This window comes from Aspergillus brunneoviolaceus (genome assembly GCF_003184695.1).
Source record: "Aspergillus brunneoviolaceus CBS 621.78 unplaced genomic scaffold BO95scaffold_67, whole genome shotgun sequence".
NCBI classification, from domain to species: Eukaryota; Fungi; Ascomycota; class Eurotiomycetes; order Eurotiales; family Aspergillaceae; genus Aspergillus; species Aspergillus brunneoviolaceus.
In genome coordinates this window covers 55,977-71,152 of record NW_020290797.1, presented here as the reverse complement: position 1 = coordinate 71,152, position 15,176 = coordinate 55,977, and the positions used below count along the sequence as shown (strand labels likewise).

At 52.9% G+C, this 15,176-nt stretch overlaps 5 protein-coding genes across 5 annotated transcripts; 2 read left to right on the top strand and 3 right to left on the bottom strand.

Annotated features, from left to right (window-relative positions):
• The first annotated feature begins 365 nt into the window (after positions 1–365).
• Positions 366–2,147, top strand: BO95DRAFT_446148 (lactoylglutathione lyase GLO1). Its single transcript, XM_025587309.1, is given in 6 exon segments — positions 366–485; positions 497–498; positions 600–657; positions 745–780; positions 869–1,582; positions 1,646–2,147. 4 exon segments carry the CDS (start codon positions 624–626, stop codon positions 1,825–1,827), a joined length of 966 nt encoding a protein of 321 aa, XP_025438765.1. The 5' UTR covers positions 366–485; positions 497–498; positions 600–623; the 3' UTR covers positions 1,828–2,147.
• On the bottom strand, positions 2,067–3,805 carry BO95DRAFT_371339 (uncharacterized protein; the record flags this gene model as incomplete). The annotated part of the gene is made up of 2 exons (XM_025582951.1): positions 2,067–3,564; positions 3,627–3,805. The coding sequence occupies 2 exons, from the start codon at positions 3,803–3,805 to the stop codon at positions 2,067–2,069; spliced, it is 1,677 nt and encodes a 558-aa protein (XP_025438764.1).
• A 753-nt stretch (positions 3,806–4,558) lies between these two features.
• Positions 4,559–6,680, top strand: BO95DRAFT_467047 (uncharacterized protein; the record flags this gene model as incomplete). Its single annotated transcript, XM_025589260.1, has 5 exons — positions 4,559–4,663; positions 4,716–4,925; positions 4,978–5,426; positions 5,481–5,708; positions 5,780–6,680. The coding sequence occupies 5 exons, from the start codon at positions 4,559–4,561 to the stop codon at positions 6,678–6,680; spliced, it is 1,893 nt and encodes a 630-aa protein (XP_025438763.1).
• A 259-nt stretch (positions 6,681–6,939) lies between these two features.
• BO95DRAFT_239169 (calpain-like protein) lies at positions 6,940–10,058 on the bottom strand. The gene is made up of 7 exons (XM_025581344.1): positions 9,448–10,058; positions 9,186–9,372; positions 8,872–9,136; positions 8,554–8,814; positions 8,396–8,501; positions 8,144–8,335; positions 6,940–8,079 (listed from the first exon to the last, which is right to left on the bottom strand). Exons 1-7 carry the CDS (start codon positions 9,877–9,879, stop codon positions 7,057–7,059), a joined length of 2,466 nt encoding a protein of 821 aa, XP_025438762.1. The 5' UTR covers positions 9,880–10,058; the 3' UTR covers positions 6,940–7,056.
• A 3,043-nt stretch (positions 10,059–13,101) lies between these two features.
• On the bottom strand, positions 13,102–15,093 carry nimX (cyclin-dependent serine/threonine-protein kinase CDC28). The gene is made up of 4 exons (XM_025591889.1): positions 14,638–15,093; positions 14,013–14,521; positions 13,784–13,947; positions 13,102–13,713 (listed from the first exon to the last, which is right to left on the bottom strand). Exons 1-4 carry the CDS (start codon positions 14,672–14,674, stop codon positions 13,443–13,445), a joined length of 981 nt encoding a protein of 326 aa, XP_025438761.1. The 5' UTR covers positions 14,675–15,093; the 3' UTR covers positions 13,102–13,442.
• Positions 15,094–15,176: the final 83 nt, after the last annotated feature.

Sequence of the window (15,176 nt, the reverse complement as noted above, 5' to 3'; positions counted from 1 at the left end):
TATCTTAGCATTTTCTTCTCTTTGACCCGCTTCTCATTTGGAGATCTACGACCAACATCATTCAGAGTATCTAAGAATCACCTAACTACGGAGTACTTCGTAATTTGTTGACATTCTACACCCCCCAACTTTCACCAAGTTCCATACTACTGGCTAAAACAGCTCTTCTGAATCTGAAGATATCTACTCAGAGCTTGATCAGACCATCTACTCATTTTCATGATTACTTATTGGATTCGCGATAGCTCCATAATTGGGTTCACTAATCATGGGAGTGGATTAATAAGATAGCGTCATACACCGTGGACCCCACCTTTTTTTTCGCGGGTTTCTCCTCATTACTTGGACGTTTATTTAATGGGTTCGTTAGTTCTTCTTGTCTACCCCTCTTCCTAAACTTCCTCCCCTCCATTCATGTTCTCCCTTCCATTCTTCCGCTCCTCTTTCTCCCGGGTCCTCATTCCTAAATTCCCCCTTGTGCCTGGTTAGTACGGATCTTCTCCATCCATCTCCGAAGCTTAAAGCTGGACTGTATCTGGACTGGCAATGAACCCCACTTCCCCCAAGCTAATCATGCTAACCGGTCCGGGATCATTGCAGGAACCAGTCGATCACTCGCAACCATGGCCACCGATACCTCCAAGTATAAGCTTCACCGTTAGTAATGGCCTGAGCGATCCGTCTCTCGCAGACACATTGAAACAACAGACTAACCGACGGCATGGCGGTTGGAAAAACCCATAGACACCATGATTCGGGTCAAGGACCCGAAGAAATCCCGTACGTGGAATCACCCTCCCTTCCTGGCAGCAAAGTGCATGGAGCAGGTCTTGACTAATGAGCTCCTCTGTTTTTTCCCCCCGACTAGTGGAATTCTATCAGTTCCTGGGTCTCAACCAGCTGCAACGGCTCGATTTCCCGGAGAACAAGTTCTCGCTGTACTTCCTGGGGTACAACGGGCCGCAGTCGCTGCAGGGCGGGGGCAGCCACTTCACCGACCGGAACGGGGTGCTGGAGCTGACGCACAACCACGGCACGGAGGAGGACCCCAACTACAGCGTGGCGAACGGCAACACGGAGCCGCACCGGGGTTTTGGCCATATCGCCATCTCCGTCGACAACATCGAGCAGGCCTGCCGGCGGCTGGAGGAGGCCGGCTACGAGTTCCAGAAGAAGCTGACCGAGGGCCGCATGCGCCACATCGCCTTCGTCAAGGACCCCGATGGGTACTGGGTCGAGATCATCCGCCGCCACGATGAGGACCGCGGCACCACCACCGACCCGGCCAGCTACCGCTTCAACCACACCATGCTCCGCGTCAAGGACGCCGAGGCCAGCCTCAAGTGGTACCAGGAGGTGCTGGGCCTGACCCTGCTGCGCACCAGCGAGAACGAGGCCGCCGGCTTCAACCTCTACTTCCTCGGCTACCCCGCCGCCAACCCGGAGCTCAAGAAGGACGCCAAGAACCCCGTCGCCGAGTGGGAGGGCCTCCTCGAGCTCACCTGGAACTACGGCACCGAGAAGCAGGAGGGCCAGGTCTACCACAACGGTAACACCGAGCCCCAGGGCTTCGGTCACATCTGTAAGGCAACCTCGTCCCTCAATTCTACCGGTGAATTTCTTGCTAATACTGGTTTGCTCCAAGGTGTCTCCGTTGATGATTTGAATGCCGCCTGTGACCGCTTCGAGAAGCTGAATGTCAACTGGAAGAAGCGTCTTACTGATGGTCGCATGCGGAATGTGGCTTTCGTCCTCGACCCGGATGGATACTGGGTTGAGGTGGTCCAGAACGAGGCACTCAAGCCTGCCGAAGTACCACTGGTGTAAATTAGCGTTGCCGCGCCACCCCGGCGTCGGATCAATGTGTGCATTGATTCCTTCTGACTCGAACTGTATTCTGCGAGGAAAGCGGCTATGACATGGGAATATCGTGATAATAATATCTCACCAATGAATAGGTGACATAATCAGTAGTGAACTTCCTTGGGTCCACAATTTCATGAGGCCCATCAATGACCCAAGATATCAGCGCCGTTCTGATTATCGGTGGGTAAGCATGAGATCAATCATAATTCAGCACTATCGATCTCCATCATCACGTCCCGCAGCCATTCCCTAGCAGATCTCTCCGCGGAGGTAGGCCAGGTCTCCGCCCCAACCGTCACAAGCGTAACTCTGCTCTCCCCGAACCCCTTCTCCCGACCCCAAAAACAAGCCCGCTGCATAACGTCCACCATATCGACCGCCTGTTGCGCCAGGACACGCTCCGAGTGGGTTTTGCGTCTAGCCGCAGTGGACTTTCGCTTCGCTAAGAGCTTCTGAACCGGGGCCGGGGCTCCTGGCTCCGTCTTCTCGAGGGCTTCACCGCGAGCAAATACCCTTACCCACGGTAGCGTCACTTCCAAGCGCTTGACTCCTCGGTTTGGGTGGTTCAACACCGCCGGACCGCTAATTCCGTAATCGAGTCCGTACGGCGGCCATCGCGAGACCGACTTTCTGCGACGGATGGCGGTCTGATTTGTTTCCTCGTCGTCCATATATTCTTCTTCAGCGATGGCAGCGGCAGCGGCAGCGGCGGCCTTCTCGCTGAGGTATGCCAGCATGGGCGACAGTGGGGGTGATGTGGCTGGACTCTCAGAGTGTGCTGATAATGGCGACATACTGCTGTCCGACAACGAGGGGTAATATTTGTAGATGCTTTCCTCAAAGATCTCCTGCGATGTCTTCGGCTGCAGAACGGGAATCGGGTACTCCGGTCCTGTCAGATACTCGGGGAATGTGCGGGGAACGTCTTTCCCCGCGGAACGGAGGAAGAGAATGGGAGAGGCGAAAGCATCGAAGTATCGTTCTGGGGCTGTAAAGTATGATCGTCGAGCTTTGAGAAGGGGGATCAAGTCGTGCGGGACGGTGGGTGGCGTACTCGTTTTGGTCGCTGCGGTTCGCTTCTTCTGAGTTATGGCGTCGGCTGCTGGGGCTGCCGTCGACATCGTTGCCGAACTCGACTCTGTGGCATCAGGCATAGTAAGTAGACAATGCTCGTCGAGGCCAGTCCAGTCGCAGACTGGTTCGAGTGCTGCGACAGCGTGGACGGCTTGTGCTTCTGTAAGGGAAAGCATTATGGCTAGCGAGCCGCCGATGTGCGTGCCGATGACCCCGAGGCGCTTCGGCCGCAGGTATTGGTGGATCCAATCGAAGCCTGCGAGGGTCTCATGTACTGGGGTTGGATATTGATGAATAACCTTTTCTGGCGATGCTGGTCCCGCGCTAGTTGTTGCATCTGCCACAGAATTTGATACGGGCCTTTGTGTTTCTTGAGATGGGAATGGAGAATAGCCCAGCCGATAATTAATGGTTACTATAGTCGAGAGAGTGCTAGACGCGAGATCTTGCGCCAGCGACAAGCCGGTAGCACTTGTCCCAGGGGAGAGTGCGCCATGGTCACGTTGCTTAGAAGTTTCAGATGTCTCGCGTTCAGCAATTCCAGGTTGCGTGAATAACGGTCCTGGAGGTAGATGGACGATCACATTCCCGTTCTGAAGCGGCAATTCATCTGGATGAGTTATTCTGTGTCGCAAGGTCAGCTTTCTGGGGATGTTTGTTTGTGACATGGTTGGTGTTGACCTTACTGTAATGTAATCTGCCCATTATTCCCAACCGGGATATCAACGGCATAGTTGCTATACGTCGATGACGCGAGTTGCGCGCTTCTGCAGAGCGAACGGGTAGATCGAGGCCGCCACGCAAAGACGGCGGTGTAGCTCCTCACTGAGGCAAGCCCTGGCAGCGAGAATAGCAGGTGGCGCATAGCACCCTATGAGTAAATCTTATCAGGCGCAAGATGAAGGATGGAGTTGAGGATTGAATCAAGCATTGTTGATGGGGATTCGTTCGGCAGCCACAGGGAAGACCCCAGACGCTAGCCATTTTGGGAAGTGATCCCAGGTCCGAGTTCATTTCCCAATTTGGAAGTCACCTTCATCCTAGGCTCCAGCTTAGCTCGCTCTATTCCCACCTGAGGTCAACAATTGCAGTCTCCATTCTGGATCTTCAGCGAGACCGACATCATGCATTCATACTAGAGCTCTATGCGACTGAGTTTCAATGGACTCGGAGCCAATTTGCTGATATACATCAGTAAGGCAGCTGGTATCCCTGACGATGACGCTATGAAGCAGCGAAGAATTGATTGGGAGGGTACTTATTATGAAACTGCGGCAAAGACAGAAATAGCCAGGCCTCCTTACATCGGCCTCAACTACTCCACCATGGTCTTTTCCGACCATGATAGGCAATCTTGCCAAATCCCGTTCCTGCTACTGCATGCACAGGTCGTCTGGTTCAGCCAATGATGTCAACGATATCCACCCCCGCCTGACTGATTGCCGGTGGCGTTATGAATGCCTGGACCGCGCGCCAACATGATTCCAACGTATTCCACCGTATATCGACTGAGGTGCAATTCTAAGGACCCCAAAAGACTGCAAGAAGACAGAGCCTGAAGAAAATCCCTCGGTGACGATACAAGTGTCGGGAATCCAATACCGGCGGCCGCAGTGACATGGCAGGCGTACAGCCCGAAGCCTCTGCGAAACCAAACCAGGATGACCTTGTACCTGGCGTTCCAGATGAAGATCTGTGGTTATTGATCCGACGCTTCAATAAGGTACGCTTACTCACATCCATGGATCGTGCAGTGCCCAACTCATGACTTCAAGCAAATATATAATGTGCAAGCCACGTCTGAACCTCGTGCGGGTGACCTCGACCTCAATCCCGTCCAAGATGAACAATTTCCGCCAGAGAAAGTGCGAATTACACTGGAGAGGCTCTATGTCTCTGTTATTGTAGGGGTGATCACGTTGTATACTCATGTCGTCAGGTTGCGGTCGTGGAATGAGCCCCGACGTACCTCAGCCTTTTGTGCAGTACGTTGTCGATGCTTGAATCAACGCCCTATAGACTACTGACAGATTCAAGACCTATTTCGTCGCATGGTTTCGGGGTATTCTCGTTCCCACCATTTCTCTCTTCCTTGCTGCTTTGATTCTGTTTCCGTCACTACGGCCCTTGTTGTTTCCTAGTCTTACTCCCGAAGACAACGGGCCCAAGACCCAGCCACAGCAGGCCACAGACCAACCCAGCAAGCACAAGGGCGAAGCTGCGGAGCAAGAAGCCAATAGTCTCATGAACAGCATTGCTAAAATTGCAGTGAAAGCGGCGACGAGCAGACATGGCCAGGAAAGTACTGGTGACAGTCTAGAAGAGACGCTTGCTTCAGACTCGACCACAGATGTCAATACCATCCCAGATGCTGCGGTGACAGGGGACGATACCAAAAGGTCCATGAGAAAGGCGGTCGCCAATGCCACCACCCAAGCGATGCGTGTAATCAGTGACGGCACCGACATTTACGAGATGTTCTCCAAGTACGAGGTCTGCACGCTGGCAATATGGGTACGTTCAAGCTAACCATCACGCAGCGTCCTTTCTCCGACGCCGCCCTTCACCTCTGTGACGGCGCAGATTCAGCTAGTTGGTGTTCTTCTCCTGATCTGTTTGCTCACCTCCATCGTATCAAATGACTTCATTGTCAGAGCCAACAGCTTCACCCTCGGCTTTATCTTCTTTGGCGGTCCCATGCACCAGTACTCTATGAACTACCTTAATGAGAAATTCCCCGACTGGAAGAAATCCCTGGATCCACGAGAGTGCGTACATTATGCCGTGGAAAACATTTAATATTTATGATCAGACGTGCTAACCCAGACACTCCATTCAGAACCATTCTGAAGAACATCCCCACCAACGCTCAACTAACACTTACCCTCCTCCGACTCTGCGAAACCAACAACACCCCGCTCCCCTCCCCACCATCCTCCCTACAACCCCACTCCAACAATCCCATACCATCATGGATAACCTACAAAGACAAGCTCAAGATCACAGCCACTGCTGCTGCAGCAGCTAGCTCAACCAGCCTCACCACAACCGCCACCGCTACCACCACCACATCCACATCTACCTCCGAGCCCTCCACCTCCAAGCGCAGGAGATTCCTCCCCCGCCTCCTCCGCATCCTCCGCACAACCATCACGCTCGCCACAAAGGGCCACTCCGCATTCAACCAAGCCATGGCAATCGCAGGCGCCACGCAGGGCACCAGACGCCTCCTCCTCACCATGCACCGCCGCAATTGGGAATGGGAGACCTCCGGCCCCGACACCTTTGACGCGAAATTCGAGCGTAAGCGCGGCACATTGGTCATCGACTCCTCCTCCTCCCCGTCCTCCTCATTCAACCCCCCAGAAAACGAGCCTTCAACCGCTCAGCTAGAAGAAGAAGAAGAAAAAGGTGAGAACTTAAATCCATCTCCGATCCTCTACTTCAGCACCCTCCACTCCGCCACCCTCGAGGACCGCCGACTCGAGCACCAGAAGAAAGGAACGGTCTTGTTCCAGATACCCATCTCTCAAATCCGAGGCCTCCGGAAGACGGAAGGGCTGGGTTGGAAGGGGAAATTGATCGTGGAGTTGGCGGCGGGGAGCAAAGAGTCGGTAGATGGGTTGGTGATCTGCGGGGCCGAGGAGGGTCAGACGTATCATGTCACTGGGATGAAGGCGAGGGATCAGTTGTTCAATCGGTTGGTGGCTATGGGGGGCCAGGCGTGGGAGAGGGTGTGAGCTCTTGGGTATGGTCTCTTTCGTCTGAGGGGGCATTTGGATATGATCATCTTTCATTGTCATTTTGCTGTTTATATGTTCTCATAGGAACTTACATGTGTGAAAACTTTTGCCAGACGTTCATGCATGCATTATATGGACCTTCTTGGTTTGTCGCTGGGAAATGAGCATCGTCTTGGCTGCAATGTCTGGGTCGGTGATCTTGGATAATTGATATGAGAACTACATATCTAGAACAATTGAGAAAAGCAACTATCTCAATAAGCTGTGTAAAAAGTATCTATTCTTCTCAAGGAACTTTAGAAATTCGATAATAAAATCCAGGCCTCCCTTACTTTGTACTGAGCAAACGACCCAACGCCCACCTTACAATGCCTTAAATACCAGACAGAATCCGAGGCTGTTTCTCCGAAGTCGCACTCACGGCCGGATCATCCATATCCAGACAAGCCTCCGGTTCATCCTCGGGGACAGGACGGAGAACCTCCAGCGACAGCTCCGAGTCCTTCGAGTAGACCCGCAAACCCACGACGCAGACGGCATTCCACGGATCCCCGTTCGCATCCACCTCGCTACTGCACGACAAAGTATGGGCCGGGGTCCTTGGCTCCGCGGCCGGCTCCTCCGGGGGCATATCGAGATCGGAATCGAACTCGAACCCCTCGAGGTACTTCAGATCGGGGTTGGGGGTGTGGACCGGAGCGCGCTTGTCGCGGATCGAGAGGGAGACTCGGCCCCTCGGGTGATCGTGGCCGTTGACAACATGAGAGCTGCTGACCTGGATCGTAGGGATCGAGCTGTTCTCTGTTGGGTTTGCCCTTGCTTTTGCTTGTGAGACATGGTCATGATCATGACCGGTACCAGCGTCGTCGGTGTGTCCCGCGGCGTCGGCACCCTTGCGGCAGGAGGCCCCCCGCGCAGCCTCCTCGGCGAGCCGCTCCTCGCGTCGGTGCCGTCGTGCGTCGCGCTTGCGGTCGCGGATCCACTGCTTCTGCAGTCGCGTCTTGGTCTCCTCGCGGAGCTTCCGTCGTTCGGCGGCCCGCTGTCGCTCTTCGCGCTCCTCGCGGGCTCGTTTCTCGGTCTCGGTCTCGGGCACGATGCCCTTCGCGTGGGCCAGGTCGTACGAGAGGCCGATCTGGACCAGCTTCTCCCGGCGGGTGGGCGCAAGGCTGCGCACCACGTCCTCGGTGGGCATCTTCTCGTTGTCGCGGTAGGCCGTGACTTTCATGAGGACATGGTAGCGGCCGGGCTCGAGGTCGACTTCGACGTTCACGCCGCGGTACATGAGATCGCTGCTGTGGCTGCGCACAAAATAGTCGTCCTCGCCTTCCCTTTGCAGCCGGAACTTGAGGACGAAGTCGTATTCACCGGCTAGTCCTTTGTAGTACCGGTCGTCGAGCTAGGAGTATAAGTCAGTGACCCATCACGTTGTGAAGAAGAGCACAGAACTAGTCGTGTCATACCTGCGAGAGAACGATAACTACAGGCCCGCCTTTGCTCACGTTGATGATGAACTTGGTGTTGTGATAGTCGGCGGACCAGGGGACATTTAGTGTAGTCCATTGTTGGGTAACTGTCCAGTTATCGTTAAAGAGGCGAGTTCGGTCGAAGTGCTGGTACTTCTTGAGAAGGTCGTCATATGAGATCCAGAAGAACTGCAGTTTCATTAGCATGCTACGCTGTCTGAGTACTGGAATTGCGTTCGAGAAGCCTACCCCATCGTTGCCAAACTTATGCCCTAACTTCGCCATCCACTCGGGTGTCCATTGTTCAGAGCCGTCGCTCCAAGCGCCATTCCATTCCTTTTTGCCCCATGGGTTTCTAGGTTTGAATTAGCATTCTCGCTTGCAAATAAGGCATTCGTAGCTCCTACCTTAGTCGCAGCAAGCGTTGTCCGTCGATTTCCCGCGCCTCCATGATGGAATAGGAGTGATTCTCCGAAATCCCCTTCCTGTCTCTGGGAGGCCCTCGGTAGCCCGGGTCCAGCCAGTTAGAGAACAGACCGCAGCCACAGCCGAAGAGGAACTCCTTGTTGACCTTCATGAGCTCCTCATTCCAGAACCGGTCTTTGTCTAAGATGTTACTCGAGAGTAAATCTGAAGTGACCCCGCCAGTCAGGTCCTCAAGGGCCTCGCTGTGATGCGGATGACATTAGTAATTGCACGCCAGGCAGGATATATATGTGTCTTACCCTACAAATCCACCCTCAATTGCAGAGTAGTCACCATGGGCCTTGGCGTAGGCTTTCTCGAGCAAGGGTAGCCATGTCTCGTTCTCATCCACGCACTGAGCAAAGTACAAAGCTCGAGAGCCCGTCTGCCAGGCTTTGCGGTATTCTTCTTCGGTGTCTTTCCTGTTGATGTCGTCCCAAATTGGCCGCTCATCCACGGATTCGTCATAATCGGCTGCCCGCAGATACAGCTTATCGTCCACAATACATTGCTGCCAGTCTCCATCTACAAGATGTCAGTATTTCGTCAGATCTGTCGAGCCGGATCGCCTCACCTCTGTAGAACACAAATCCGTATACGCCAACCTTCTCATTTCGAGCAACACAAACATCTTCGATCAGTCCAGGCTTGTTGCCCATCGTACACAAGGCAGCCATCAGCCAACAGTCACCGTCGCGACCCTGGCGTACATCAGAGGCAGTAGGTCCGTTGACGTAGAACTGCGGTTTCTCAAAGATTTCCTAATCATGGGAATGCTGATGAGTATGGCTCGACTGACCACTCCACGTTTGCCCGCTTCAGTATCTTATACTCACCGTTACCCTCTTCACGCCTCTTGGCCGCAACTCCAAGTTTTGGTCCATCAGTCCATCAAGATAGTTCCTCCTTCCGCGCTTGAGATCTGCGGCGATATCGAAGTGCGGATCGGAGTACTTCTGATTCAGCCGCTCGCATTCCCTAGCGATGCGCTTAACTGAACGTTGACACTCCTTCCGTGCTTGTTCGTAGGACTTTCCGGCCACCTGCGCTTGGATCACCCCCTTGGGTGTCCGCGCAGCCTTCGTGCGCGCATACGGATTGTCCGGCAATACGGTGTTGACCAGCCCCGGAAATTTGGAGTTGAAGTCGCTCCAGAATTGCTTGACAGTTTCCTGGGGCGGTTGGTTGGTCTTCGTTCGCATCCTGCTCCCGGAGCGTGACGAGAGCGGGGGAGTATATGCCATGTCGGTATGGTCTTCACAATCCATGGGCGCAGTAGATCATCAACAAATCTGTTTTACAAGAGCAAGAACGGGTCCAATGCATGGATCACTCAAGGGGGTGTTTGGGGGTGAAACAGTTCCCCAGAACCGGTGGCCGCCCGAACTCTTATAAACAAACCCCATATGGGCCCAAGCCCGCTGGTCGCTGTGGCCCATATCAACTTGAATCCACGAGGTTCTCCACACAGCCTCAGGCCGGAAATGCGTAAGGCAGGCCAAGCATGATTGGAACTTTCTCTTGCATGACAGGGGAAGAGAGCCGGTCGAATGGTTCGAGGCCAGGTCCGAGCGCTTGCTTACCAGGCGCTCGTATTGCTGAACCACGCGCACCCGGCCTTCTAAAATTAATGGCCACTGATAAGGCCGAAGGTGAGCTCAATAGCAGAGCCGCCGATCGTTTCACCTTGGTTTTTTCGGCCCCCAGTAAGCACGGCAGAAAGTAAAACGACGCAACTTGCATCTTGACGGGCCAATGTAAAACGTGGGACATTAAGCATAAGATGCTGACGGAACGGGGAAAATGAAAGATTTTCAGCTCGTGATGGCCCGATGTCCGGGTTGTGGTGGTTCTGGTGGTTAAGGACAGAAACGGTCATTAGTCCGGGTAGCGTGCATGAATGTGTGGGCTTGGTGCATCTCGCTTGCAAGCGCTGATCCTTTCGGAGCTGCCGGATGGAGCCATGGACAAGGACGAAATAATGCAAGATGTGTTCATCGTAAGCTGGAATCTTGAACGCAAGAGAAATGAAAGGATTCCGATTGGGTCGATGGCGAAGAGGGGTTGACATTCTGGCTGAGCCTCCTCAGTAACCGGGCTGATACGAGGAAGCAATATACGGAGTCCTGTACACCTGCACCCTCAGCCTTCTGCGGCTGAATCTCACGGCTCTTTTCATTTCGGCTGAGTTTTTGACCGCCCCTTTCCATGATTTCACGTCATTAGAAGAAGTACCTTGGAGGAATACGTTTCGGTGTAGCAAGCAAGCCACGATCTGTAAATTTGTAAATTAGCTGCAAGTGCAAGCATCCTCTTTGCACCCATGCAGCAGATCAAAGCCACATGTTTATCACCTCGGATAGCACCGCAGAGTGTGTGACACAGTAAGGGCTCAGACTGAGATCTTTAGATACCACCGAGATGGGCGGTGAGTGCGCAGCCTGGCCAGCAAGGCCGCAGGGCCGCCGTTATTTGTCTACTTAGCTGACATTGCTGCTAAAGAATCGAGTACCAGCCAGTTTATACTCTTCTTGTCCTCTTCCTCCTTACTTAACTAAGAATCATTAGTATATTGCACTAATTGTCAGTCACTTACCATTAGTCTGTTCCCGTGAAGCTAATAACATAACATATTCTGTTGATATCCCTCCACAACTGAAACCCCTTCTGGAACAATCCTAGGTCAACTTCTGCGAGTCCTGCATCTCCAAGCTTGGGTGAGCTAGGCCCGACGGCGGTTCAGGCTTCTTATATAAGGCTCGGTCCGTTCCCATACAGGTCGATTGCTGGTTGTTGAGAAAGGATTGAAGATTAATTTAAGATATTGATGAGCTGGGCCATGCTGGGATTGGACTCGATATGTAGACAGTCTGGGGGTTTCGGAACAGCCTCTGCCGGCGTAATTTCTGGCTCCTGGGCTCTGAAAGTCGTGCCCCGCGCTCTAGTTGAACAGGGACAGAGCTGCGTATAATGCCGAGAATGAGTTAGGCTTAGAGAACGGTTGATAATCTCTGTCTGGGATATTGCTGTCTGATGTGCTTTTGCACTGGGCCGTTCGCTACCGGATAGAATGGTCTTAGCCGGACTATCTATTAACACAGCATCTAGAGAATACTCACCGGATACAGCAAAGCATAAGGGATATTCATTCCACATTGTAAAGAGGATCTGTGCCAGCCACCCGTTGGCGCTAGTAATGGGAACGGTCCAGGAGTCCTTGATCGGCTCCGATCACGATAAGTTGACTAGATAGGTATAAAGCTTGTCTGAAGAGGAATTGTAGTTGAAAGACTTGTGGAGGTTCTCGAGGAAGCGCGTATATGCAACCTGAAAATCACAGCGTGGATCCTCAAAAGTACAGCGACAGTGGCCGGATAATCTAGGAGATAGTATTTTCACGCCGTAGAAGCACCTCAAGCCCATTAAAGCTGATGATCATTCGGGGATTCCCGTATCTCTGGAGTCTAGTCTATAATAGTGGTTTTTAATCGGCTCACACAGCGCAGCTATATCGGCCAGTCCAGCCAGCTGGACCAGCCCTACTCTGATATTAATACCGCGACGTCGGCAATTATTATAATGGTCGGCCTTGACCTTTTGAGTAAAAAGGGCTGGGCAGCAGCATCCCGAGCAAATCCGGGCAGTTCGTTAATCCGGCATAGAATCTCGCGGCGAAGTCCACTCTGATCGATCTTCCGGATCAGTTTTCTAAAGAGTAGTTAACTCTTGGCTAAAATAGAAAGCAGCTTCCTATTTAGTTTAACCCAGGCAACTGTAGTGCCCCCTGGCAGGGCTTTGATATAGCCGGCCTGGGTAACCCTCTTCCCCATTATATATCAGAGATGCGGCAACAAATCACCGGGGCGACCGGCTGTAGTACTTGGGCCTAGTGCGGCAGATGCTTCTCTGTCGGTCTAGTAAGCAAGTCAGCTGATGGGGCGGAGGGGAGGAGGGAGAGGGGGGTGAATACAGACTATAGACTGGCGCTGCGGTGCTTTGCAGCTTGGAAATAGAAAAGATTAGTTAGTAGTTGTAAGACTGTAGTGATAGAACAACAGTACCAAGTAGTTATAGGATGGTCGGTGGGTCAAGTTGTCATGGGGCACCTGCATTGTCTTAGCGCGGTTAGAGTCAGCTGACTAGCTGACTGAGCGGAGTTAATCAGAGCTTTGATTTTCTCGGAGAATGTGGTTTGTACAGTTTGCACCAAGGTTTGCCGTGCCGCTTCCAACCTGCATAGAATACCCCACCTGGAGATGAGAGTGTCATCAAGATGTTTGTTGTTCGTGGTAGAGTGGTAGAATGGTGGGGTAGAGAGACGACAGGGAGGGAGGAAAGGCAATCGAGGAAGAGAAGGGAGAGACCACCCCGTGCCATCATCGGCTGGGGTAGTTGAGCACAACCTCCGCCCTCTCTCTGAACCACTGAGTACTCAAACACATCTTGATAATCGATGAAACAAGGAACAACTTCATTCATTCATTGTCACTGCTGCTATAGAATGACCTCCTTTCTTTTTCTCCATTTACTCAATTATGGGTATGTACGCGTTAGTCAAAAATACTCCTTGCGATATCCAGTAACCTATTCTCGTTCCTGCCAGATCACTCCACAAACAACGCCATTTGTAACAGAAGCAGAGAACGATGATGAGAAATGTTAGGAAAGAGCGGACTGTAGCAGCGACGCGGATAGGACTCAGCCTTGAGGGGGATAGATGCAGAAACCGCGGTGCTGTCCATGCCACTGTGCGTCATGGCACCTGCCACCGTCGTCCGCTTTACATACATGCCTTTAAACATGGTCGTGGTAACGTGCGGGCACGGTTGATTTAGTGGAACCCGTTTCTTGTCGTTGTCCGGGTGCGACCGGAGTAATATGAGCTGCCATTGGCGAAGTAGGGGTGCATGCAAGCCTGCTTGGCGGAGATACGCCGGGCAGGATCGTACTCGAGGAAGGCATCGAGAAGGTCCAGGCCATCCTCCTCGAGTCCAGGGACCAGAGCACGGCTCTCGTCACGCTTCCATTTGGGGAACGTGGCTTTGAAGTCGGGGAACGAGGTGACTCCGGGCCAAGCGGCCTCGTCAGGAGTACCGAGAAGACTGTTGCAAAGGAGATGGTAAGCAACTGAGCTACGTCATTAGGTCCTGTTTTTGAGAGGGGTAGACATACCGGAAAATCTTGAAGATCTCGTCGATCTCCGAGTCACCAGGGAACAACGGCTTACGAGTGCACATCTCCGCAAAGATGGCACCACAGGACCACATATCAACACCAGTGGAGTATTGGCGTCCACCCAGAAGGATCTCAGGGGAGCGGTACCACAGAGTCACAACCTGATCAAGAGAAAGGTCAAGGTTAGAAAGTCGAAGCATGGCATATCCGGAGGATCATGAAATACCTCATGTGTGTAGGTTCTGAGAGGAACACCAAACGCCCGAGCCAGACCGAAATCAGCCAGCTTGAGGTTTCCGTCGCGGTCAATCAACAGGTTCTGAGGCTTGAGGTCACGGTGCAGGATGCGGTGGCTGTGGCAGTAGCGAATGCCTTCCACTAGCTGAGCCATGAACTTCTTGACCATGGCATCGCCCAGTCCCATGTTCTTGCTCAGCGCAGAACCTTCCGGCAGGGCCTTCCCACGTCCACCCTCGCTCACAGGAAGAGCCTCCATGTATTTCTTCAGGTCAAGGTCGAGGAACTCGAAGACGAGGTAGAGCTTGTGGCCGTCGGCGTGCACGATGTTCAGCAGTCGGACAATGTTGGGGTCATTCATCTCCTTCAGCAGGGAGATCTCCCGGATAGCAGTGCTGGGAACACCTTCATCCTCGGCCTCTAATCGGATCTTCTTCAGGGCGACGATTCGGTTGGGATGAGTGAGCTCACGGGCTTTGTAAACGACACCGTATGTTCCTGCATTGCACAATCAGAAATGTTAGACATTTTTCTAGTGGGGGGTGCTCTTGCACCAAAGTAGGAAGTTCAGGTTGCAGATGTAAGATTGAGGATATCTTAGGGGAGCCACATACCCTCTCCAATTTTCTCGATCTTCTGATAGTTCTCCATTGTTGGCAGTAAATTGACCCGTTGAGGAAAACTGGTTTCCCACACACAGTGATTCTATAACGATATTTTCGAAACCCAAGAGATGAGACACCGTCAAGCTGTGGTCAAGCCCACCGACACGCGGGGTACAGGAAACAAGAGTGTGTGTGTGCACTGCACTGCACTGCACGGCGACGGCGTTCCTGTTGCCGGGGAAGGGAAGAAAGAGAAAACAATGGTTGGCGTCAAGCAACGGCGAGGAGGGAGGGAGAAGGGCCTCTCGAGGTGCACGGGCTGAAAGGGAATAGGCAGAAAGGAGCCAATCTGGGAGTCGAGGGGAAAATTGGTTTGGCCTGGAACTTCAATCGAATGTCGATTTACTTACCTACTTACCCTGGAACTTACCTTTACCTGTTGGAGTAGCGAGGAACTGAATCGACTGAACTGTCGTCTTTTCATTCATCCCTGCTGGTGGGGAGCCAAAGGCGGTCAGTAGCCGCCGTACACAAACAAACCCAAAAAT